The sequence below is a fragment of the Spermophilus citellus genome (genome assembly GCF_964194105.1).
Source record: "Spermophilus citellus genome assembly, chromosome: 10".
Classification (NCBI taxonomy): domain Eukaryota; kingdom Metazoa; phylum Chordata; class Mammalia; order Rodentia; family Sciuridae; genus Spermophilus; species Spermophilus citellus.
Window position 1 is genome coordinate 85746242 of NC_138197.1, and position 25959 is coordinate 85772200.

General features: G+C 38.6%; 1 protein-coding gene across 2 annotated transcripts in view; it reads left to right on the plus strand.

The window, feature by feature from the left end:
* Nucleotides 1-3474: 3474 nt before the first annotated feature.
* HMGA2 (high mobility group AT-hook 2) overlaps nt 3475-25959 on the plus strand; it is a gene marked incomplete at both ends in the record, with an annotated part of 121409 nt that continues 98924 nt past the window's right edge. For both annotated transcript variants that reach the window (XM_081311465.1, XM_081311466.1), the window contains 3 exons: nt 3475-3585; nt 6191-6277; nt 16670-16720. In XM_081311465.1, coding sequence (XP_081167591.1) covers nt 3475-3585; nt 6191-6277; nt 16670-16720 — 249 coding nt within the window. The remainder of the gene's footprint in view (nt 3586-6190; nt 6278-16669; nt 16721-25959) is intronic.

Sequence of the window (25959 nt, forward strand, 5' to 3'; positions counted from 1 at the left end):
TTTTTTAAAAAGTTTTTTTAGTTAGAGATGGACGCAATATCTTTGTTTTATTTATTTTTCTTATTGTTTTTATTTGGTGCTGAGGCTTGAACTCATGGCCTCACACATTCAAAGGAAGTGCTCAACCACTGAACTACAACCCCACCTCCAAGGACACCATTTTTTTAAAAATAATTTTCATCAACAGGATAAATTTTTTCCCCCACACTTACTTTATTGGTATGTCATAGTTGTACATAATGGTGGAATTTGTTGTTACATATTCGTACATGCACACACTATAACAATACAATTTGGCCAAAGTCCCTTCCCAGCATTCCCCCCGCCCCCCTTTTCTTCCCTTCTTCCACTCCCTTGTCCCTTTCCTCTATTCTACTGATCTCTCTTTGATTTTCATGCCATCACCCCCCACCTTTCTTTTCCTTCTTCCATATATAAGGGAAAAAATACGACCCTTGACCTTCCGAGTTTGGCTTATTTCTCTTAACATAATAGGCTCAAGTTCCATCCATTTATGATGAAGATGAATTTTCATGTCTTGACTGCAAAAAACATAGCAACCTGAAAAAACTTAAATGAGGTTTCCAAATAATGAAAATATATAAAACGAACATCTTAGACAAAACTTCATGCAATATCTTTTTTTTTTTCTATCCCTTTCCATATAAATTCAAAAGGGATTAAGTAGTCTGGTAGCAAAGTGGCCTGAAAACAGCAGACTGGGCGTTCCCCTTTCCCAGTTTTTCTGTGTTTATTTTAGATTCAGGGATGGATTGCATAAATAAAATATTAAAATCACTTTCTTGCCAGTCTCTGCATTGAAAAAAAATCAAGATATTATAATGAGGTATCTAGTATAAAGCTAGCTAACTGAAATCCTGGATGACTTGGTCTACATTCATCCTCAGAATTTTATCTCAACTCTGGACAAAAAGCAGACAAACAAAAACAAACCCAGAAGCCCATTTTGTATGTGTATGTAAAATGTGCACACCACTGTGCAAATATGTGCTCATATTCCAAAAATGTGCAAACTTGGCAGCTAGGAAATGTCAGTGCAATCGTTAGTAAGTGAAATTTCAATCCTTTTGATGAAGATACCATCTTTCAGCCAACTCCTGACAGAAAACCTTGGGTTCCTGTTAGACCCCTCCCTCCCCAGTCAACTGCTGGACTCCATCTGGAGGGATGGGGGCTCTCCCTCTCCATCATAGCTAAGCGTTCCCAGACCCAGGAGCAACCCTGGGTTCCTGCAGAGCACTCAACGTGCAGCGTAGTGTCTCAACTCTGCAAAGGACAGCTGGAAATGGATTTAAAATGGCAACGCGGACCAATCAGCGCCGTCGCGCGGAAGCAGACATTTACTCGCGCCTCCTCCACATTCACAGCGGAACCTGGCGGTGCCTAACTGCCTGCCTAGGGCTGCAGAGCAGGCGTTTTTATTACACGGTGGTCTGTATCTTTGAAAGAAAAATTCTTCCCCGGGTGAAAGTTTTTATTTTGGAATTAGTCCAAAATAATTTTGGGTGTGATGTGTGAAAACCCGAACCTAATTTTTTTTTTCGGTTTTGTGTTATTCAAGGATGAAAAAGAGGTGTATTAAAAAAAAAAAAAAAAGAGTACTTCACCTTTTTAAAAAGGACTGTGGCCAGTATGGTGTTCACAGAGCTCAGCAACAGCCCAGGCTATAAAATTAGGACAGAAAAGGAAAAGGTTAAATAAAGGTAAACTGAAAAGACGGTTCAACCGTGCTGTTGGCAATCTGTGAGGTCCCCTTTTAGGTGACTGAGCGTTCCGGTGCGTAGCACCAGTCGCAGGGGGACTTTGTGTTGCCCCTAGTCTTTCTTGGAGAAAAAAAGCTCAATGAAGAAACTGGCGCGTTCCGCGTGCTTGTGTCTACAAAGGTGCCATGTCTGTATGCCTGTTATGTATGTGTGTTTAAGTTCGCCTGTATTTACGTGCGTGTTTACGAGTGCATATTGTGTGAGCGTGTGCACGTGTGTCTGCGTGCAAGTGCGCATGTGATTATGTGTGTGTATCTTCGTGAAAGTTGTCCGTGTGCGTGCTCGCCGCGCGCCCAGGGGTGAGGAAATCCCTAGGTGGAGTAGGGCTATCAGGGGCCAGCTCCTACTTCTCAGCAGTGCCTTCCCACTCAGTGAACTAGGACGCTGCAGCCCTTGCAGCTAGACGCTTCCGGCAAAGTTTTGGCTCCGCGCGGTGGAGGCGCAGGTAAAGGCCGAGCTCTAAAATGTGTCTTTGGAGCAGTCAAGTTCCCGCGCCTTCCCTGGACGCCCGCCCGGGAGTGACCTCCCGGCCAAAGGGGCGAGGCCCGCAGCTGGTCGGCTGGGGATCCCCGGTCTGTCCCTTTAACCCCGCCGCCCGGCGGGAGCACGTGAGCCGGTCTCGGGGTGGCACCCGGGCGCCGCCGCCGCCGCCAAGGCAGTTGTATTTCGAACTCTGTCTCTGGCCCGCGGCCAGGCGCCTTGGCTCGGCGGTCTGCCTGGCCTCCCTCCTCCTCATACTTTTCCTCCTGCGCAGCCCCCTCCCCTTTATCCGCCCACGATTAGAGGTGGGCACTCCCCCCCCCCGTCCCGCCACCCCCGCCGCAAGCACACACACACTCATCCCCCTTGAATCCTGGGGCAGGAACTCAGAAAACTTCCAGCCCGGGCAGCGCGCGCTTGGTGCAGGACGCAGAAGCTAGCGGCCAGTCTCTCCGACTCTTCGGTGCCGCCGCTGCCTGCTCCCGCCACCCGAGGACGCGCGGTGCCACCCACTCCTCTGTCCCTTGCTTGCGCTGAGTGCCCGACTAGAGCTCGACCGCATCTTCCCTTTCCCTCCCGACTGCCCAAGTCACTGTTTCTCTCTCTCTCTCTCTCTCTCTCTGGATCGCTCCCTTCCTTCTCTCTCTCTCTCTCTCTCTCTCTCTCTCTCTCTCTCTCGAGCGGGGGAAAAAGAGGAGGAGGAATTCTTTCCCCGCCTAACATTTCAAGGGACACAATTCACTCCAAGTCTCTTCCCTTTCCAAGCCTCTGCCGAAGTGCTTCCAGTGCCCGCAACTCCTGATCCCAAACCGAGAAAAGAGTCTCTCCAACTTCAAACCCTCTTTTCTTTTCCTCGGCTTCCCTCCTCCGCTCGCTACCTCCACCGCCAAAACCACCTCCACCTTCAGCACTCACCCACCACTGTCGCCGCCACCGGCAGCGCCTCCTTCTCTCCTCCTCCTCCCCTCTTCTCTCTTTGGCAGCCGCTGGACGTCCGGTGTAGATGGTGGCAGCGGCAGCAGCCTAAGCAAAAGCAGTCCTCGCAGCACTCCAGCTCTCGCTCTCCCTGCCTGCTTTTCCAGCCCTCTCACCCAGTCTCCCGAAAGGTGCTGGGCAGATTCCGGGTGGCTGAGGCTAAGCGGCTGCAGCGGCAGCAGCGGCGGCGGTAGCGGCGAAGGCAGCGCTTGCGGCGGCGGCTGCAGGAGGCAGGATGAGCGCACGCGGTGAAGGCGCCGGGCAGCCGTCCACTTCAGCCCAGGGACAACCTGCCGTCCCGGCGCCTCAGAAGAGAGGACGCGGCCGACCCAGGAAGCAACAGCAAGTCAGTACGCGGGCGCGGCGGGGGCACTAGTCCACCTCCGTGTCCTCTGCGAGGACCCCCGACGCGTCGGGCGACCAGAGCGCGGGAGCCTAGTGTCCGCGGCGGCTTCACACAGCCCGCTGATCAGGGGGGCGGGCGGCGGAATCCCCTTAGAGTTCACCGCGGAGCTCCAGCTCCCCTTGGGGATGGGAGGTGGGGGGTCGCTGCGGGCGGCCCTGGAAAGGCGGGAGGTGGGGTCGTGCGAAGCATGTCCTCGGACTTTCACTATTGTGCACGGCCCTGAGTGGCGCGGGGTCTCCTGGTGACTGCAAGCGGCCGGGGTCCCACAAATCAGGGCTTGCCAACTCTCTCTAAGCTGCCTTTGCAATAACCCGGGGAAGCGAGTCGCTGGGGACTAGGGCACTTTAGCCGGTTGGGGTTGAAGGGGCTGGAGTCCTGGGGCCCAGAGGCTCTTTCTCCCGCCTCTTGGGGCTGCTAGCCGGCAGTTTGGCGCGCCGCAGTCGCCCCCCTTGGCGCCCTCCCCAAGCTCTCGGTGGCCCAAGGCTCGCGCCCTCCCGACAAAGAACGCGTGGGGACAGGGCTGCCGGGTGCTCTTAAGGGATCTTTAAATTCAACTGCGAAAGCCGCCAAAGGTGGTCCGGGGAAGGGGCTGTAGGGGATCCTAGGCGCCCAGCTGGACGGGTTAACTCGCTTCGCCCAGGGCGCGTTGGAAGGAGTGTCCGAGAAAGTGCACAGTAGCTAGGGTCACTTCCTCACCAAGCGCCCCGTCTCCCTTTTGCTCCTGGATCCCACGTTAATGTTCTTCCGCATTAAATACTCTTCCCTGGGACGAGAGGCTGGGGGCTGGGAGGGTACAATCGAGGGGCGCCCGGGACCCCGCGGAGCAGAGGGTTTTGTCTGCGGATGCAACCAATTAAGCGTGCAGCAGGCTCTTGCAGAGCTGTGCGCAGCGCCCAGGGCGGGGGCGGGGGGGGGTTTGTTCGCTGCAATTTCCAAGGCTCAGCCAGCGGGGTTGGAGCAGGACATGACCACAAGAACATTTAAACTCCGCTTCTTCGGACTTTAAAACTTCTTATTTCCTTATTCTTAACTCACGTTCCTCATGGCAAATAGACTGATGAGAAAATAATCCTAGAGTCCAAAACCGAGAGCAAATTGAGGGAAATTGAACAACGTTTGCTTACCAATGCATTTTAGAAAAACTGAGAGGGTTGTACCTATTTGAAATCATCAAAGGAAACAAGCCAATCTAGAGGCCCCTGAGTTTTCCCGCTCTGCGCAAGCGACACTTTATATCGTCTTTGGATCCTGTTTTACACCTCCCAGGAAGTCTCTGCCCTACACCGCCTCCCCCCATTTCCCACCAGCCACCCAGCTCTGCTAATTTGCACCCCCCCCCCACACACACACGCAAAAAAAAAAAAAAAAAAAAAAAAAAATCTAAAAGACAATGTTAGGGAATCTGGAGGTGATTGGAAGTTTTACGTTCGAGTTAAGGAAGAGTTCACCAAAGAAAGAAAAATGTGTCTAGGGATGTGTGTGTTCAGGATGTGCCCCACTGGAACTAGTACCCTCAGAAGCCTGTAAGGAACTGTTCCCAGATTTTCTAAGTAGGATGTGAGTTTTCATTGAGAACTTTCATGCATTTTAATTAGTCTGATTTAATCACCGAATCTGAATGAAATGTGAATGATTCACGGGATAAATATTTAAGATTTGAAATAGTAATCATCACATTTTCTTAACCACTTAGTATTTACTACTTGGCATAGGAGCCATTTAAAGTTTTGCTTATAGAAATGATTGTTTCAATTTCTCCTTCCCAGATATTTCCTCTTATCTTCCCTTTCCTCCTTTTGGTTTCCTCCAATCCATCACCGTAAAAGTATCCTGAATAAAACATGCTTATTCTTATAAAAAGAAACTTAAATTTCGACTGGAGACCATGCCCGCCTCATGGAAAGGAAGTGGAGAATTGAAGCAATTATCTAGATAATTCAAGCAAAACCTCCCCCCTCAGGTTTACCATAATTATTTGGAACTTTTAGGGGGAATGGAATTGTTTTGAGCTGAAGAAGTTGGGTAATTGCTCCAATATTTCACTCAGAATGTGTCGACTGACTCCTGATCAATTTAGAATGCACTTGTACAGAGATGATTAAAAGATACCTTTTCAATATGAAGATTATTGAGAATGCTAGCTTCATATTTCTGTTGTTTGAAATAATGGATAGTGGTATTCATGTAAAATGATCATTATTTCCATGTATTGCCAAATGCATAACCATGTAAACTTTTATATCTTAAAAATATATGATTTTCTTTCTAGAACATGCAGCCTTTTCAGATTTTGCTACCATTTTGGGTTTGAAATAAAATCTAGTTTTCTTATGCAAAATAGTTTTCTCTTTGAATTCTTGAATTAAAAGTATAGTCATTTCCCCTTTCTGTAAACTCTGTACTATTATTATCCACTTATATTTGAACTGAATGTATTCCAGCAGCTCTGTTGAGCAGCACATGCAGAAAACATAGCTAAAGAGTCTGGGTGAATTTCTTTCAGACCCTCTTTGCCACAACAGCATTTTTTTCCTCCCACAATTAGGAGCCAACCTGTGAGCCCTCACCTAAGAGACCCAGGGGAAGACCTAAAGGCAGCAAAAACAAGAGTCCCTCTAAAGCAGCTCAAAAGGTGAGAATTCTCAAGTCAAGCTCTCCTAATTTCATTAATGACTGCAGGAACCTCCTTTTAATTTTCCCATTTTAAATCCACACCTAAAGATTTGTCCCAGATGGGTAACCCTGCATTTAACATTAGTTGGATGGGAGTTAATCTTTTTTTTCTGAGTGATGCTTAGCAAAAAAGTTTCCTGCAGTTAGTTACAGTGTTTTTAAACAAACACTACCAAATAATATGAACCTTAAAATGCTGGTGGAGGAGTGAAGGGGTGGGGGTAGATGGTTGGGGTAGTGAATGATAAAATTAATATTTGAATCAATGGTTAAAGAGTTAAAAATATTAAAACTATAAATTTTGTCTGGTAGTGAAATTTTTGCAGTTTCCTCTGAAAAATAATAGAGATTAATTTACTTGGTGCTTATTTAAATGACTACTGTAAGCCAAGTCCCCCTTTTAAGGTTATGTGTTTTGCCAAATAGACAATAAATAGAAGTTAATCCATTTATGGAATGCTGGAAAAAATTTCATGAACTTTACAACTTTAAATGTGATGACAATGTATCACTGTTTGTTTTATAATGAACCTGCAATATAGTATATCATAATCCCTAAAACCTTTTCATAAAGCGTTAGTCTCTGAATTGAACAATGAGATTTTAAAACAAATATTTTACTCAAATATATATATGTATATATGTATATATATACATACATATACATACATACATATATAGGTAGAATATGTGTGTGTGTGTGTGTGTGTGTGTGTGTATTTGGGTAGGATAGAATCCAGTCAAGTTTAACAGTCAACGTTTTGGAAAAATTTAAATTGCAGCTTAAAATAACTTCATGTAGGTTGTATTTGAGTTAGCAAAGAGGAAATATCTCAAGATACATTGTTGTATAGAGAGGTGAAGGTGAATTTAAAAGTCAATTTTGACTTTATGAATCATAAAAGTTTGCATTTTATTTGAAAGTTTGTATAACAGTTGAAAACAAAGGTTCAAAAATTACAAGTAAATTTTATCTTCTTAAGATCTGAATATGTCATGTATAGTATTTGTTTAAAGGACCATGTATTCATCATTTTGAGATCAATGTTTTGTTTTTTCTGTGACTGTACACCAAGCACATTATATGTGATAGTTTTCAGTGATGTAAACTGCCATAGTTCTAGTGATACATATTGTTATTTATAAGTAACTATGATTTGTCTGTTTTATTTTAATAGTTTTGAACAAAGTTGAAGGGCAAATTTCTCATATATTTAACTGTTTCTTAAAGTTTACATTTAATTGTAACTCATATTTATCAGTAAATTTCAAAGGAGCTCTAAAAAACTTTTAAAAGCTCTAAGAACCTTTAAAAGTGACAGAACATAATTTGGTGTTCTTAATATGAATACTTTCTATTTGTTCTGTTTTACCTGGTGTATAAATTAACTAAAAAGAACTAATTTTAGTAGTTATTCTAATAGGAGTTATTTCAGGTTCTATAAGCATGAAATTTACCTTACTTATTTTTTCTCTCAGAGATAGCAAACCTGTGTGTAGCTAAAAAACATTTGAGCTACCATGTAATTGTTCTAAAAAAATGCATTGTTACATCTTTATAGCTCACCATAAATAAATTTTTAAAAATTTGATGCAAAAAAGTAAAATGAATAATTTCCCAAATTTTATTATATTTCTTTATTTATTTAGTTTTTTTTTTTTGAGGAAGCAGGTAGAAATGGTCCCATCCCCTTCTCTGCTCTTTAAAAAGATTACCACTGACCAATAGCATCTTTATTGACAAAAGGAAATCTGAGACTTGTGCGTAATTTACCATTCAAAGCAAAATAACAAAATTTGATCTATTCCCAAGTAACATTTGTTTTATTTTTAGTGACTTCAGTGATAGGCATTTACAAAGACCCTTCTAGGCCACTCATCTCCTTTATAATTCTTCCTGTGTATGCAAATATTTGTGTAGTTTCCAAAACAGAGGTTTTCTTTCTCCCAAAGAAGTCCTTTTTTGAAATATTTTATTCTTCCAGACATAATCATTTCATATAATTCATTTACAAAATTCCCTCTTCTAATAAAAGTGAATAAATACATTTGCCCATAACATGACTGTTATTTTTCTTCAGTTTTATTAATTAAGCTTCATTTGGAGAAGATAATACTTTGCAAAACAATGATGACATTGATGAATTGTTCATGGCATGTATAAACTTAAGGCATTTCACTTTGAAATCAGTATTGATTGAATGTGCTTCTATCCCATATAGACATGATTATCAAACATATCCTTGTTTATCAAATATATATTGTATTCTAAAAAAGCATATGTTCATTAGGATTTTCAACTACAAATGTTTTTAGAAAAATATTGTTGATAACATGTAAGATAAAAACAAACAGCAACAACAACAAAAAAACCTCCTGTAGAATGACTAGAGTAGATACGAGAAGTCTTCTATGGTTAATAAATTGAGAGTTTTCTTACATACTGGATTCATCACAATGAAAAATGTATCATAAAAATTGGTAAGTATATGAGAGAAAAGAACTCTAATGTTAAAGGAGAATCCTGATATTGTGTGTTTAACATATCTTGCTGCTTAGTGTTTGTATTTTACTTACAAAGTTTGTGTTTGGACTCAGCAACTGGCCTTGAGGTATCTGAAAACCAAACTGCTTGTTAGAAAATTAACAGTGTGAAACTTGACAACGAATGCAGAATATGTCAAGACCAAGTGGAGACTGGCTACCAAATTAGCCATCACTTGAATTTTAGGCTGATTTAATAGAAAATTGATTTATGTAATATGTCAAACAAATTTATAAAAAAACACAATTTATGTCTGAAACTTATGGAAGAAAAAAATTATTCTTCAGTCTATTTATATTCCATTAACACCAATTCCCATGGATGACCATTCTGTGACAATTCCAGTCATTCCTAAGAACTCCAATCTGAGTAGGCCTGAACGGGTTTCATATTGTTATCCTTAATAAAAGAAATCCGAAGTTAATGTTTTTCTGAATAAATACTTTATCCAAAAGAAAGAGAAAGAGAGTGTGTACATGAGTTTGTTCACCCTTTTATTTATTTTTTAGATTGAGATACACTTTTGACCAGTTGTCTCTTGCTCCTCCCCTCAAGTCCCTACCCCCACCATTATCTAACCCCCCTCACTTTTTTTTTTTTTTTTTGCAATGCTGGGACTCCAACCCAGGACCTTCTACATGCTAGGTAAGCACTCTATCACTGAGCTACAACCTGGGCTTTACAGTTGTCTCTTAATTTCCTCTTTGTTTTGTTTTGCTTTTCTCTCTTGATTGTGATGTGTAGAAATACTTTGAATTTTCCCAATTCCTGTGTCTGAAAAGAATGAAGGTATAATACCGTTTGTTTCATTTGGGATTCTGTTGTTCCTTTTCAATCATGAAAGAATATTGGAGGGACTGACACTACTTCTGTATGTAAAGTCACAAGTTAAATTTATCTTTAAATTTCAAGCCAGTTCTCATACAAGTGCTCCTAAGAAAAATGTATTTTTCTGAGATTGAATTATATTTTCATAAAAGGGAAATGAATTTTTTAAAATGTCAGGTGTAAGATAATCCTACTTCATAAGTCAGATTTGCTTGACCTTCCTTTTGACTTTAGGTGAAATGGCCAGACCAAGAGAGCAAAGTGCAGAATTAAAGTATCATTTGGTAAAGTATGCATTATCAAAGAAAGTCTTCAGAAAAATATTTAATTTCCATCTTCAATTTGCTATGAAAAGATAGCCTGATATTAATTGGGTACTAAAAAGACTCATTCATACTCCTAATCATTTGCATTTCTAGAAATGGGATTGATTTTTTTAAATAAATTAATTACTAACACCAATCACAAAAATTTTAGGAGGAGAAAATTTGGGATTTACTTATCAATTCAGAAAAATCTTACAGCATAGGTGCTGCATGAGGACAGGATTTTCTTTACAGAACATAGTAGGCCCAAAAGCATAATTGTTAAATATTTAAGTCAGAGAAAGGTTACATTGGGAGCTGCCATACAATTCCAACCTGTGGTTCCTACAGCACTGGCATAATTTAGTTTGAGTCCTCTGTTTTAATGGGCAGGTGAGTTCCATTGTGAGAATCACATTCCTATCTGAGTTTACAAACAAATTCAAGTAGGAGGAATTAAGTAAAGCCCAACTATTATGTCTATTATCTTGACTTAGTTAAACAGTTGACTTTTTTTTAAATTTCACTTTGCCAAAGCCTTACTTAATGCATCAATAAATTATGTCTGGCAATGCCTTTGAATCATCATAGATTATGATCCAAATATGGGAGATTGGAATTCATTTGAATTCTTTTATGTAGTCACTTTATGTCAGAGGACCCATAGTTGTAATTCTCTGGAAACTCTTATCCCTCGGAAGTCTTTTATCAAAACTCCTTTTTTTTTTTTTTTGGCTGACTTACATCCCTGGCTAATTTTTATCTTGAGGTCTCAACAGATCATTTTGCTAAGGAGACCGAATATACCAGATTGGCATTCCCCTGCATTTCAGTTCTTTCTTGAGAACAGTTGGATGCTGAAGAGCATTTTATGCCAGTTGAATCTTTCCAGCCTGTCTTGTCTTGTTAGTTGACTTCCTGCAGTTTCCAGAGCTCATCTTAGAACCACATAGCTTGGCACAAGGGTAGAAACTGAATTTCCTTGTCCTGGATGCTTGAGTTTTTCATTAATGAATCTTGGTTCTGCCAACCAAGAGAAAAAGATGAGTGGGGAACTGACTCTATTTTATGCTGTTGCTTAACTTTATATTCATTTAATACACTGAACAATTTTGAATGGCGTATACTATTTGAATTTAGTGAGTCATAGTGCAGTCATTCTCTTTTCTTTAGGAGAAAGGAGGAAATGGTTTGCTCAGAAGGTAACCCCTGTGAACTCTTATATCAGTTCTCATTACAGAAGAGGTAGAGGGAAGATTTGGAGAAGAAGAGTCTCAGACTTTGAAAATAATAACTTTTCCTGCCATTTTTGGCCTTGATTTTAAGTTAGTGTTTGTAAATGTGTGTGAAATAATGACAGAGTTGACAATGAGGGCTTCCTTGGGTGAAGTAAGCATGAAGAACAATGAATGATGGAATTCACTTTTACTTCCTACTGCAAAATATATTATGAGAGTAAATTGTAACATCTTTTCAAGAGTAAAATGAGTGATCCTTTAAAATGGGAAAACCCATGGAGCTAGACTATCAAAATGGCAAAATGAGAATTTACTCAATGCTTTTTCTGATTGATTAGTCCAGTTGATTTTGATGCCAGTGCACATTGATTTACACTGTTTCTGTTTTTTAAGTGAGCAATTGATTTTCTAGACTTTGATTAGTCAACTTCGTATATTCTTAGGTCTATGCAGGTCTTGGTCTTAAAAAAGTCAGAATACATGAAAACAAAATAAGGAACCCCCCCACCCACATATTTTATAGTTTTTTTTTTTCCTGTGCAGATGCACTGATGTATTTGGAGTAGGAAATTCTGACTTCATGTGTCATTCATCACAGTGTAGATAAAACATGATGGGAGCATTTACAATTGCAAAAAATTGATATTTGCCTAAATTAGTCCCTGAAGTTAGAAATGAATTATTTTCTTACTTCCTGATCACTGTGCTTGTCCATATCTTTATAGGAATATTGAAAATATGTTACTTTTGGCTACTCATTTGATTTTCACCCTAGAAGGTTTCCTTTTGTTTTTAAAATTTGCCCATGGCAATTTAGTTTCATACAGGAATATCTTCAGGAAGAATAGACCCTTACTGCCTTGACATCCAACTGGGTCTCGGTTCCACTACTTTACAAATGTGGGCAGGTTGCTTCATCTTGTATGAGGTGGAAAATCAGAAGTAATGGCTGAAATTGTCCCCAGAAAAACACTGCGGAGACTTTCAGGATTGCTAGGTATTCTTTTAAAGGGCAACATTCTAAAACAAGAGGAGAGCAAAGAAGACATTACATTTGAGTACCCACCAAATGCCATAGCTTTTTCAGGTACTTTACATACTGTTTATCTTAGCTCTTTTAATCTCTTTATTAGTTGTTGTGGTCTCCATTCTACCAATGACAGACTGTGGTTCGTGGTTGTAAACTGTGACATCTCTAGTGGAAAAAATTGGGTTTAAATGCAACTAATTCCAAAGCTTATATCCTTTCCACTACTGTGAACTGCCAAATATTTTATAAACTGACTGCTACAAGGTAGATTTCTGTTATCTCCAGTGAGCTAAAATGCAGTTCGAAAGTTAAGTTGTGAGAAGCTTTTGGAGAGCCACTCTACAAGCTTATAAAGGGATTGGAAATGTGTGCCTTCTACCACTGATACCCACAGACTTCTAGCCCACAGGGAACTTGGAGATTAGTGCATCCAGAAGTTTTCTTATTTATTAAATGAGAGTACTTTAAGAAATGATATCTGCAATCTTGCCAAGCTCCAGAATTTTGATGGTAAGAAGAAAATAAAACATATATAAACACAATGCCTCTCCCTTCCCCTCCCCTCATTCATTTCCCCTCCCTTCCTTCCTCAAATACATAGTGAACATTTCTTCTAAGCTAGGCTCTAACACCAAGTACTGTACTGTTTTCAAATTCAAGAGCAATATTTGCTTTTCTTTTATTTTTCTTTATTTTTTATTTTTTTGCAGTACTGGGGATTGAACCCAGGGGTACTTTACCACTGATCTATATTTCCTGACCTTTTGATTTTTCATTTTGAGATGGGATTTTGCTAAGTTGCCCAGGCTAGCCTGAAATTTCTGATCCTCCTAACTCAGCTTTCTGAGTCACTGGAATTACAGGTGTGCATTACTGTGCACGGCTTGAATTTCCTTTTTTAATTACCTTTTTTTAAAAAAATTTGTCATTTTTTAAATCTTTATTTTTTTTATGTGGTACTGAGGATTGAACCTAGTGCTTCACACGTGCAAGGCAAGCACTCTACCACCCAGCTACAGCCCCAGCCCTTAATTACCATTTTTTGAAAATGTAAGAGCCTAGAGCATCAGAACTTCTTAGAGAAAGAAATACATTTCCCATTGTACAAATTCCTATTCAACATTAAATATAAAATGAAGTATATATTTCTATATATAAATTTTAACAAAGAAATAAAAATATAAATAAAGAAAATCAAGGAGGAAGAAGCACTTTTAATGATAGATAGTTGTGAATACTAGCATAATAGTGCTGATAAAAACAATTTTTCTTTTTTCCAAGTGGAGAATCCCTACTGTCGCTCCCCTTGTCTATATAAGCAGGAAGTACTTGGAACTAGTTGTGACTCACTTATACAAGCTTTTGGAGTATAGAACCAAACTATTCCAGTAAGGAAAACCAAATAGCTACTTCTGCAGTATTGTGTATGTTGACATATTAAAACAAGTCCCCTGAACATTTTGTTTGTCTTGTTTGAAAAGCAATATCCTGGAGAGCATTAAACACAGGAAAACAATGTTAAAGCCAGTGCTTTCCAACATGCAAAACTCCTGAATCTGTGCAGGTTTACAACCTAAAATCCTAACTCATTTTGCAGCCTTGGTGGAGTTTGATTAGAATCATTAAATAATGTGGGTTTTAAAGAACAATGAGAACCTCCCAGATTGAGGGCACACAGCATAGCTAATGTGTTTCTTCTAGATGTAGTCTCAGAAGAGGGTTTCAGTTTACATATAACACTGGCCTGTGTGGCCAAGGAGCAAGTTTGCTTTTAACAAGTCCAAGTGATAATCATGATATTTTGCCTTTTAGTTAATGGTATGAATTTTATTTCTCAATAGGCTTTTTGTAAATGAGATGCTCAATTAAAAGTCATCTTATTTGCAAGGACTTTCTCTCTCTTTGAGATATTTGTTTTCTCTGACTTGGCAATGCAGTGAAACCCTTTTAGGAGAAAAACTCTTCTCTTCAGGAGATTTCAGATATACCCGGATCACATCATGGCCCCTGAAACATAAAAACTACACAGAAAGGCCTAGTAGAGCACCGTTAACTTTAAGGTCAATAGCCATTCCTCCCTAACCCCACTCACTACCCATTTCCATTAAACAGGATTTCTATCTTCTATGCTTGTGTAATTTACTACTGAGTAAATTGCAATCTTATAGTTGCTTCCAAAGATTAAATCAAATGCTGCTTCTGTACCAGGGAATTTGGCACTCCTATGACTCTCTATGTACTAAAGGGTTTCTTAAAAGCTTTCTGCTAAAGGGGACAGGTGGGTGTAATGGAATATTTGTATTGACTTAATCTTCTGTATACCAGATAAACTTGAAAGAAAAAGTCTTCCCTTTAAGGGTTCCGTTTTGTTAGGAATGAAAGAACATTTATGAGTACGTTGTTTATGGTGGGCATTTCCAGGTACCTCCATGTCTCCTTATGGGAGACAACATCACCATTTTACAGGTGAATTCAAATTAAGGTTTTCAGGGACCTGCCCAAAGTCATAAAGGTAATGTGGCAGAGAAGGGATTTAAATCTAAGCTTACCAAAATATGGTCTGTGTCTCAGGACACCTCCCTTCTCCATAAGACACCACCCTGAAAGGCAGTGTGATTCACTGGGTACTCCTGGCTTCCACTGAATTTAAGCCATGCAATGCTGGAGTCCCAAACGATGATTCCTTCATGGAGCCATTCAGAAGTAATAAACAATTCAGAGCCCAAATTAGACAGATAGAGCTCCTAAAAGCCACCAGATTTCCTTTTGTTCTGAAAAATGAGCTGAATCAATGACAATTTTAGTTTCCAAAATATTTTCTCTAATAGCAGGTCCTGTGTACTAAGGGGAGGTGGCATTGTTAAGAGGGTAGGAGCACCATCTTTGGAGTCAGTAGAATAGGTATGCCACTTAACAACTTCCTGTATGACCTTAAGTAAGTTACCTAATCTAAGACTTAATTTTTTGCCTTCATAGAAGGCTGCTGTGAGGGTTAAAGTAACTATGTGACTGATTTAGTCAATGCCTGGAGTAACTTAAATACTCCAAAAATGTGAGGTAACATTACAATCACATGGAGTTTGGATCAATCAATGAACCTGCTGAATAGTAATGCCATCTATCTATCTATCTATCTATCTATCTATCTATCTATCAATCAACTATTAACCTTCTATTTTTATTAGGCAAATTGAAGAGAGAAAGAGGTAAGTTTGATTTGGCAGTAGACAGTCAAAATATCTCATTTTAGTATAACAGTACCAAGTATCCACTGGCTGCTCAGCTATATAGCAAAAGTAAAATGGAAAAGTTGTCCTGGCTCAGATTGTCTATAGTTTTATGTGGAGTTAGCCTTAGGATCATTCTCATACAGAGAGCAACATGTACTAAGTTTTCTTTATCCTGAAAAGTATAAACACATGTTTTTGTAGATGTGATGTGCTGTGTATGTGTGTATTATCTTGGTGTGCTTGGGAATTAGAGTAGGAGATGACAAAAACGAAAAGGCTAATTACTTTATAAATAATGTTAAAATTCACATCAAAACAGTGAAAATAAAAAAGAGAAAAAAGAAAACCAATAAGCAATACTAGAAAAGATCTGTGAAGAAAAGGCAATGAAACAAACTCTGAAGATAATTGGAAATAATATTCATGTCAGCTTTGAGTGTGGAATTATTAATAATGTATATTTTAAGTTATTTTGGAATGTATATGTTTAACTGTTATTTTTAGTCATTCGTCCTAAGTTTCCATCTTAGGGGCAAACATGGATGATCTCTACCAGCTTCTACCCTCCCCCCCTCTGCTTTAGGTGAACTGATTGACAGGTGATTATTTTGGGCCAGAAACAGGAAATCAACCCCATAGAAGTGGGCAGATGTTTATTATTTTGAACTAGAATGCTTATGTATTTTTTTTTACATTTAGACTTGCTTTGCACTAGCAGCATAGATACAAGTGCTTTGTAAATTTAAATCAATATGTCAGTAGAAATTTTCATAACTTTAGTTGTTACGTGGAAAGCAAATCTTGACCATTTAAGGAATGTTCATTTCTAAAATACTAATTCATGTAATTATGGAATGTGGGAATATTTCACTTTTTTTGAACAGAAATAAAAGCAATATAGATTTTTACAAAAGGATTTTTATGCATTTCAGAAGAGATCACTCCAGAGAAGTTTTTAATGGTAAGGATTTGCATAGATACCTTTTTGTATCATGCAGGGAAGGAGAATGTACTGAACAATATAAAGGATGAACCTTAAAGGAAAAAGGTTGTTAAAACACTCTCAATACCTCATCTGCAATCCAGAACATTTTTCTTTGAAATGTGTCTATTCATGGAGTACTTACAAATAATGTCAGGTAGGAAACTACATAACTTCCTTTTTCATTTTGCAGAAAGCAGAAGCCACTGGAGAAAAACGGCCAAGAGGCAGACCCAGGAAATGGGTGAGTGATAAGATATATTTTCTGTTTGTTTATTGTAAAGAAAAAAAATTTAAAAATGAATATATTAGTTGTATTTCAAGGATTACATGTATTTTTAATTCCTGGTGTGTTACATCTTTGAAAGGGTTAAGGCAAGGACAGATTATCACTGCTTATGATTAGGCTCCAGGGTTTTACTCCAAACACTTTCATTTCCTGAAGGGGACTCCTTTTTCTATGTCTTATCAACATCAAAGGAATTTCCATTCTTCCTTCACATAGAGTAACAATGCGAAGACTTGTTCAGTGGGTTGAGTAACTAGGGTTGAAGGTATTACGAAACCTTGGGAGTTGATTACAAATGGTGATAAAATTCAGATGAAATGTGTATGAGATAATTTGAATATTTTATTTTTTTGATTTTATGCTTTGTTTTGGACATATATCATTTTCTAGGTGGTCTGTGTTTTCTTTTTCATAATGTCTCTGTTAGAAAACAAGGGCTGAATTTCCGTTTTTTTGTTTGTTTGTTTTATGTTTTTGTTTGTTTGTTTGTTTACTTTCCTTAGTGGACGTTGTCTACATACTGACCTTAAAGACAGTCGCATCCATGCAAGCTTGCTGGACCCCACAGGCACATACAGGCTGTGTATCTTGAGGCCAGAAAATTAGTGGTTGCTCATTTTACCATTTGAACCTTGTTCTCACATTACCCAGGGACTTCTGGTCTGTCTTGCCTACTGATAGAAGGAACGAGTCCTAACATTAACCCAACCCATTTCTCAAGGCAGCCTCTGTACCCAGTAATTTCTGTAATGGGATCCTTGGCTTTCCTCTTTCCTGCCCCTGGTTTATTCTCCATGTTCTACCTTTTTTAAAGTTTCCTACTATCCTAGATTATGTTTTCCTGTTATTTTGCCATTCCCTTCTACTCTTGAGTTCTGCATCACTTTCTATTTACACTTTGGTATTGCCTTTCATTTAATTGATTCATCTTGGCTTTTTTTTTTTTTTTCCTGTTCCACATGTGTTGGGATTAGATTTCTTAGCACAAGGAAAGGGGGATGATCTTTAGATTAAAAACATCTCAGTGTCACAGTGTAACCTTAATGTAAGTGCTTTTCATTCAGCCTGCTGTTCATACATGAATTTTCTCCCAAACTAACTACCATGTGGTGATCATCCAGCCCATGCCCTATCACCTCTAATGTCAGAGAACTCACTGTCTCTCAAGGCTGTCCCTTCCTTCCTGGAAAGTCTTATGAGAGTCTAAATTAGAGTCTTCCATTTGACTCCCTGTGACTTCTGCCCACTATGTCTCCAGGTCTCCTCAGTGAAAATATACAGAGCAATTGTTTTCACTTTCCCTGATGCTAGCTCTTCAAAAACTTGTTCTCTTTTTTTGATTTAAGTATCTCGAATTCTTTCATTATTTTTCTCCATAAAGGAACATTCTTGTTATTCTTTTTTCAAGTGCTTTGTTTTTTAATCTTTTGAAATATATCACCCAGAACTAAGTATCACATTGCAAGTGTGGATTCTGTAACCAGTGGGTTGGTTTATCATCTCTCTTGCTGTACATGTGGTTCCAGTTACCTGTTACTGCTTAATAAACTGCTCCAAAACAATAGTGTAAAGAAGCAACTATTTTCTTATGCTCCTGGATTCTTTTGGTTAAGAATATGGACAGGGAACAGAAGAAAGTCTTGTCCCTGCTCCAGAATGTCTGGGGCCTCAGCTGGGAGGACTTAAGCATCAGGAGACGACTCCAGTACTTTTGGATCTGGAATTTGGAGACTTCTTCATTGACAGGTGTGGTGCTTTTGATTGACCAGAAGTCTGGGCATGTCTAGGAGTAGAACATGCATACATGGACTCTCCAGCTAGGCAGTCTCTGGGAAGTCAGTCTTCTTATCTGTATGCAGAGTTCCTAGAAAAAGTGTTCTGGTAACCAAGAAGAAATTACAAGGCCTTTTTTGACATCATCTCAGAAGTCAAAAAGTACTATTTCTATTATACTCTAGTGAGTGTACTGTTCATTAAGTTGTTAGTGGAAAACATAAAACACAGGTCTGCTCTTTTCTAAGCATCAGAATTCTGAAAAGATATCCTATGCTATTGAACTGATGACTATGAAAGACTTGTTCCAAGAGGCAACATGATAGACAATAGATGAGCTCTTTGAAGTTGCAGGATTAACATGTCTAAACTAAACTAAAATAAAAGTTAGCATGGAGCTGGGTATGTGTGTGGCTCAGTGGTACAGGGTTTGCCTAGCATGTGGGAGGTTCAATCCCCAACAACACACACACACACACACACACACACACACACACACACGCCCATGTACAACACATACACAAAAGGAAGTTGACCAGGCAAATACCTCACAATCGAGTGGGGCCTCTTAACTTTGCATTTCATTTCTTCTGCCTTTGGGCTATTCCATAATATTCTCCAATTAACCTGCAAAGTTTGAAATCACAAAAACTGCTCTTCTCTGCAGTCTTCCATGGCTCCACAACTGGCGAGTGAATGAATTACAACCTGCCCTAGAACCTCACAGTCCTCTAGCTTACACCTAACTATCTTTAGGCCTTTGTTTCCCATCACTCATCCTCACCCAGCTAATGTTTCTGCCAAGCCAGAGTAAAGCATACAGCAAGATTAAAGGGTCTCTACATTTTTTTCTTAGTGGGGTTCTTGCTTATCTGGGAGGAACCTGGATTTCAGGCATCTGATCTTCAAGCTGGAAGAAGCCCAGAGGAGATGTCCACCATAGACACCCTGGTCTTTCTGGGAAGAGCCGGGCATCCTCATTGATTGTCCTGGTTTCCAATATTTGCTGGCTGTAAGAATGGAAAATTTTGTGTGATGAATTGTTACAAGTCCCTGATTTGGTCCCCCCAAGAAGAGCTGTTCTACTTAGAAGGGGAAATAAAAGGAAATTGTGTATTTTTTCTAGACAACGTGCTTCCTCTTTGCTTGTATATCTTCTTTTGGTGACTGGGGAACCAGTCACAGCCAGGCATGCCGTTCAGTGGCATTCTTTGCTGGAAAGCTTGCACTGAAGAAATAAATCATTGCGATTTCCATAAGAAACAGGCTTGTACTTTATAGTAAGTTCAGTTCTTTCCAACAGTGTCATTCACTGATTTCCTTGAGTTGGAGATATATTTTTGAACTGACTGGATTTACTATGTATATGGTTTAGAAGCCAGATGGTTCCCTTTTATTCTTGTGGATTGTTTTGTTTTAAAGTACTTTTGCTTTTAAAACCACATCCTATAACTCTCAGAGATTCATGTAACAGATCTGGAAAAAAGTATCTGCACTGTTACCCTCATCTGATATCATTAGGATTGGTAGCTGGGAGTTTAATCAAAAGCTGAGTAAGTAGAAATATGTAGGTATAGGAGAGAAACTGACATCAGTCTTGCTTCTGGAGGGGCTGGAGCATTGGCTAATCCAGTGATCCAGGAAGCAGGTTAACTAGATTTGGTTAAGCACACTTCTTCTGTTTACTTCCTTATGTCTCCTTAACCCCAGCAGAATTTGATTTCAGACCTTGATATCAGGTAGAGACTAATTTTTTTAAAATATATAGTTAGGAGCTCAGGATCTGACTTCAGATGGCTTGGGTTTAAATTCTGATCTATCAGTTGGCTAACTGTGTAATCTTGAGCAAATTACATGACCTTTTAAAAGGTCTGGTTTCCTCATCTACCAAATGTACATGTCTCATAAAATTCTTGTAAGGATTAAATTCTTGTGAGAGGGTGCAGGCAAAAGTCTTAATCAAGGGTATAGCATATAGTGCTCAATAAATGATAGAAATTATGATTAATTCCCCTGTACACTTTCATGTTGATATTAGTTGTTGCCTAAGCCCTCCTTACTTACAGCCACCAGTAGTTCCACATACAGTGAAATGACATGTCAAACTAACCAAGTTTCCTTTATGGTATTATTATGCCTTCCATGTACCTATGCTGAATATTATCAAGTTTAAGATTGCTTACAAACGATATTAAAGCACATTTGAAGTCTGTTTGCATAGGGGAAATTTGTGTGTTACAGTTTATATGCCTTTCTTCTAATAGTGAAGGATTTGGGGCATATCTTGTTTAATTTGAAAAGTAGTATTTCTACTGTTTGCCTCATTATGTACAAATGGAGATGTGCTGGTTCTCTGTAGAACCTCTGTGGGATTCCATTAGCCAGTCTTGCTGCCAACTGCATTTATGTAATATTTGCATTTCTCCATTTTTGCCTGGAAAAGGAAGCTCATCACATGGCTAGTTTAGTGATTGAAATTATTTGGAGAAAGTTTTAGAGTGGAACTAAGACCCAAGGATACAATGAGATAATAAAGATGTTAATTTCATCTATGCAATGCTCTATCCAGATGTCAGTGAACAACTAAAGCTGGAAGAAAGAAAAAAAAAAAAGCAAGAACCAGATAATGAAGAATACATCAGTGAGAACAGTCAGCACTTTAGGTGTTGTTTTGTTTTCAGAATATTTTTATAAGAAAGGAAATTAACAACAGAAGGAGAATAGTCTCAAATATGAATTAATATATTTTAAAAGAAAAATAAAAGTTATTCTGGAAATTCTGAGATTGACCTACAAATTGACCCAAGGACCAATTAACTTCAATTGATCACTAGGAAGTTAGTAAGAATTCCAGCTGTTTTCTTGTGCTGCTGCTTATCTTTATTTGGTAATGGGGTGTGTGCAGTACGTTTAGTTTAAAATATGCCTTTCCATCCCACCTCTTTTTTGTGGGTGTTGGAGCACAGTAGTCTTTCTTTTATTAAAAAATACTTGTGGATACAGAGGCAAGGGATGTAATTTAATTTGCTAATTAAACATCTAAGGTCTCTAGATAGGTAACAAGGGCTTTTGTGTTTCTAACTTTGTGAGAACCTAGAAATCTCTATGATGAATTGAGTATCAAGAAGGAGGAGCTAAATCAGAATAAAATCTACTATAACCAGAATGATTAAAACTGTGATTTTCTTCCACGGATCCCAGCATTCGTATATTAAAGAACCTGGAATCTAATGTTAAAGCTAAAGTATTAGGTTTTCATTTCCATTGCTTTTCCTCTTACAGATGTTTGTTGCTTTTAAAAAAACTTTTAGCCATTTGTAATTTAACACTTCTCTTGTTTAAACTGAAATTTAATATCAGTGTTTAGAAAGAGATACCCAGTAATGCAGATTGCAGATGATTCTAACTTTGTAATGGAGTCAGAGGGGAAAAAAATGACTTTAATGTAACATCAAAAACTGTCTGCTAATTCAGTGTGTGAAGGAGAAACCCATGCCCCTCAGAAATTTGTAAATTAGCATGCTTTATAAAATAGTAGATGCTTTCTTTAAAGTGCACAGATTTTGTATATATGTTCAGTAATTAAAATATAAATTTTCTGATGCATATAATGCATTCAAAGTTGGAGAGTAATATTTTCTGAAGCTATCCCTTTCTTTACAATATTTTGTGATAAAAATGAGTGCTGTCCCCCTCCCCTCCCCTCCCCTCCTCTCCCCTTCTCTCTCTCCATCCCCTCTACTATAAATCGTTTCTTCCACTTATATAATTTTTCTCCTACTCCTCCTTTCCTCTTATATGTAATTGTGTATAACCCTGAGGCTCACCTTCCATTTCCATGCAATTTCCCTTAACTCTCACTTTCCCTCCCGCCTATCATCCCTGTTTAATGTTAATCTTCTTCTCCAGCTCTTCGTCTCTAGTCTCTACCCTGTCCTTGGTTACTCCCCTTATATCAAAGAAGACATTTGACATTTGTTTTTTAAGGATTGGCTAGCTTCACTTAGCATAATCTGAGAATGGGATAGACAGCAGAATACATCAGTCACTAGAAAGGCAATATGTAAATCAATGGAAATGTAACTGATGTGACACAGCAATCTGTACACGGGGTAAAAATGGGAGTTCATAACCCACTTGAATCAATCTGTGAAATATGGTATATTAAGAACTATGTAATGTTTTGAACAACCAACAATAAAATAATTTAAAAAAAAAATGAGTGCTTTCCAAACCCTAAAAGACCACGGTGGGGAAAAGTGTCTTACTTGTTTTATTTTAGTAACTTACTGCAAAATTTACTAAAATACTTATTTAAAATTACAAGATTAAATATGAAAACACTAATAAGTCATATCCAGAAAGCAAGAATTGGATTTGGTCATTAAAATGTTGATTCAAGATTAATCTTTTTGCTGCTTTTAATAATGGAAGGTTATTTTTAATTATTCTGTTAAAAGAGATTTTCAGAAAAGAGATTGATAATCTGCCCCACTTGGTAATCCAATTCAGTGTGGTGTGACCAATCTTTGTTAGACCCAGACCATTTGGAATTATAAAAACATTGACCACAAGGTCAGCCATTCCAAGGGGTGGCTACAGTACCATTGTAGACTGGTGATCTTATTAAACTTTAATCAGGGAAGGACGGGCTTTCCTCCCACTCCCACGCGTGGTAGAATGTTGAATTCTAGATAGGAGATAGCTCAGATAAATGTCCTGTCTCTAAATATGATATTAGATCTATAGAATCTCTACTAAGTAGGTCAGCTCAGCTTCATTTTAATAAAATGGACAGATATTATGCAATTCAGTGATCATTTCATGCAAAAATAAATGGTCTTATATATGAATGATCATATAAAATAAAAAGCTTGTATATAAATATTAGATTCTTATACAGTGTATTATCCATACTCACATACCATATTTACCTGCATTCACCCAAATTCAAGTATTTATGGATGGAAGTAAATATGTCTAAAAGATTAGAATACCTGTATTATATATAAATAAAGTTAATATGCCACTTTTTTTTTTGTTTGTTTTGGCTAGGTAAATAGGCAAAACTATTATTACTTCATATTCCAAGAGAATATTTTGTTCTGTTTTTAAGAATGAAGTTGTTTTTAATCAAGAAATCCTTGATTCTAAATTCTTCAAGATCTGACATATATATCTCAACATTTTTGAAAAAAAATTTGATCTGATTGGATTAAATCAAACCTGCTGCCTCTTCTCCAGATTGAAACGAGGACCTCTGTGTTGTATAAGCTAAATTCTCTTGGACAAATTTACCCATGCCTTTTCTTTTAGGTACCTGACAGAACATTCTGTCTATAACTAAAGGCTGTCAGCATTTACGGTTGTAAAACATAAAATCCTTTATTGCTACAACCAGCTCTATCATCCAGGGACTGCCTGGAGTTTGCAGATGATGGAGCCTCTTGGCTCCTCCTTTGCTGTTTCCCCTGCTGCCTGCCCTTTGGCCACTTCGCTGCTCATTAGAGCTTCCACCAGATGGGGAGCAGGGAAGGAACAGGGGGTCAGCTCTGGTAAAAGGCTTGGTGGGAAGGAGACCAACATCAGGTTTTCAAATTGTTGATGTGCTGCACACAAACCCTGTCCTCAGGAATAATTGAACGCAGACAAGACATTGAAGTTTGTTTTTCACACCTTATTTATTCATTCTTATAGTAAATATGATTTTATAAGTTAGGTAAGAAGAATTTTTTTCTTCAGGATGCTATAGTAAACGAAAGTCTCTCTTTTATGTTTCATTAATATTGATGAATGGCTGCAGATTACACTTGACCCAGAGAATTTTTTTTACCCACATTCAAATTTAGAAGAACTGCAGTAAGTCTGTTACTAAGTCTGTTGTGCTAGTTCCCGGGGATGTCAAAGCCAACACAATAGGTGGGGACTTCCTTTGGGGAGATCAGGGTCTGGGAACCCTGAAAGAATACCCTGAAGCCTGGCAGGTAGGTTACTATTTCATGCTTCAGATATTCTGAGGCTAAATTTAACTACAGTGTTCAAGTATTCTGAGCTCTTTAGAATTTCACAGTCCAACCATAGGATTCTTTTACAAATCCTTTAATACTTTGTATCTACACCCTTATTTGAATTTGCCTATGTACAGGTGATGTGTGAATTGGTGATGTGATGTGGGCCTGGGTTGCATTCTGTCCTTGTCATCACAGCAAATATTCAAGCTAATATCAAATGTATACAGGTCTGATTTATAAAAATAATTGGTCAAATTTTATCTAGTGAAGACAGACTTAAAAAGCCAAATATCAAATTTTCAGAGCCTCAAAGAAGAAAGGGGAAAGGGGCATCAGGAGGACAAGGGTAATTCTATTGAGCTGTGATTTGACATATGTTGGTCTTATAATTTATGTTTGTTCAATCATTTTAAAATCACTAGGTCTTAAGACAACTTAATTGTATACCTTAATATTTCTGAACGGTGGCATATTTATCTTCTTGCCTCAGCTGTGAGGATGTAGAAGGGAATTCAGTAAAGTAACTAAGAGCTTAGACTACCTGGGTTCAGGTATCAGTTTAAGGTAAGTTGGTCGTTGTCACCAGCCCCAGTTTCCCATGTGCAAGACAGAGGGTGATCACAGTTCTTGACTCATAGGATTGTTTTGAAGAATTATATGAGAAGCTGTCAAGAAACCTTATTCAACAAGTAGCAAGCACACAATAGGTCACAGTCATTGGTGTCAGTAGTTACAGGTACACTGCAGTGCCTGATAAGTGGAGTGGCTAAGTGACACTTTTTCTTCAGTGTAGGTGAAGTGTGGTCTTTGAATTTTTGTTTTCCAGTAGTAACTGTGGATTTGCATCCCATTCTTTGGCTTTAAAAGAGAAAAACAAAAAACTGATCATCTGAGCTATCATAGGTATATAAGCACAACCTGTAGACATCAAAACAGTGTTTGCAGTGATTTTGAATTACAGCTTAGGCCTCCCCACTTGAGAAGTAACTGCTAGCCACTATCGCCCAGGCCCAATAGAGACTTTGAATGCCCTGCCCTTGATTAATGTTTCCATTCCCTCACTTCTGGAAATAGCATTCTGCTCTCCAAAATAGGCTCTAGTGCTGTACCTTAAAAGAATTTTGGTCACAGCTTTGGATCATCAGAAAAACACAAGAGAGCTTTGTTGGCCAAATGTCACAAAATAATTTTCTACAGTTGTTTCTCATTGGGGGGGAGGGCAAAAATTCATGTTGTTCCATTTCCTTACTCTTAATTTTTACAACTAATGTGAATAATAAAGAATAGGAGAAAATCAGTAACACATAGTGTTCCTTTGACTTCTTCCAAGGGCATTTTGAAGCATTTCAGGTATCATTGGGCTTCATTGAGGAAAACATAAACCTATGACCTGATCTGAGGCTTATGTCA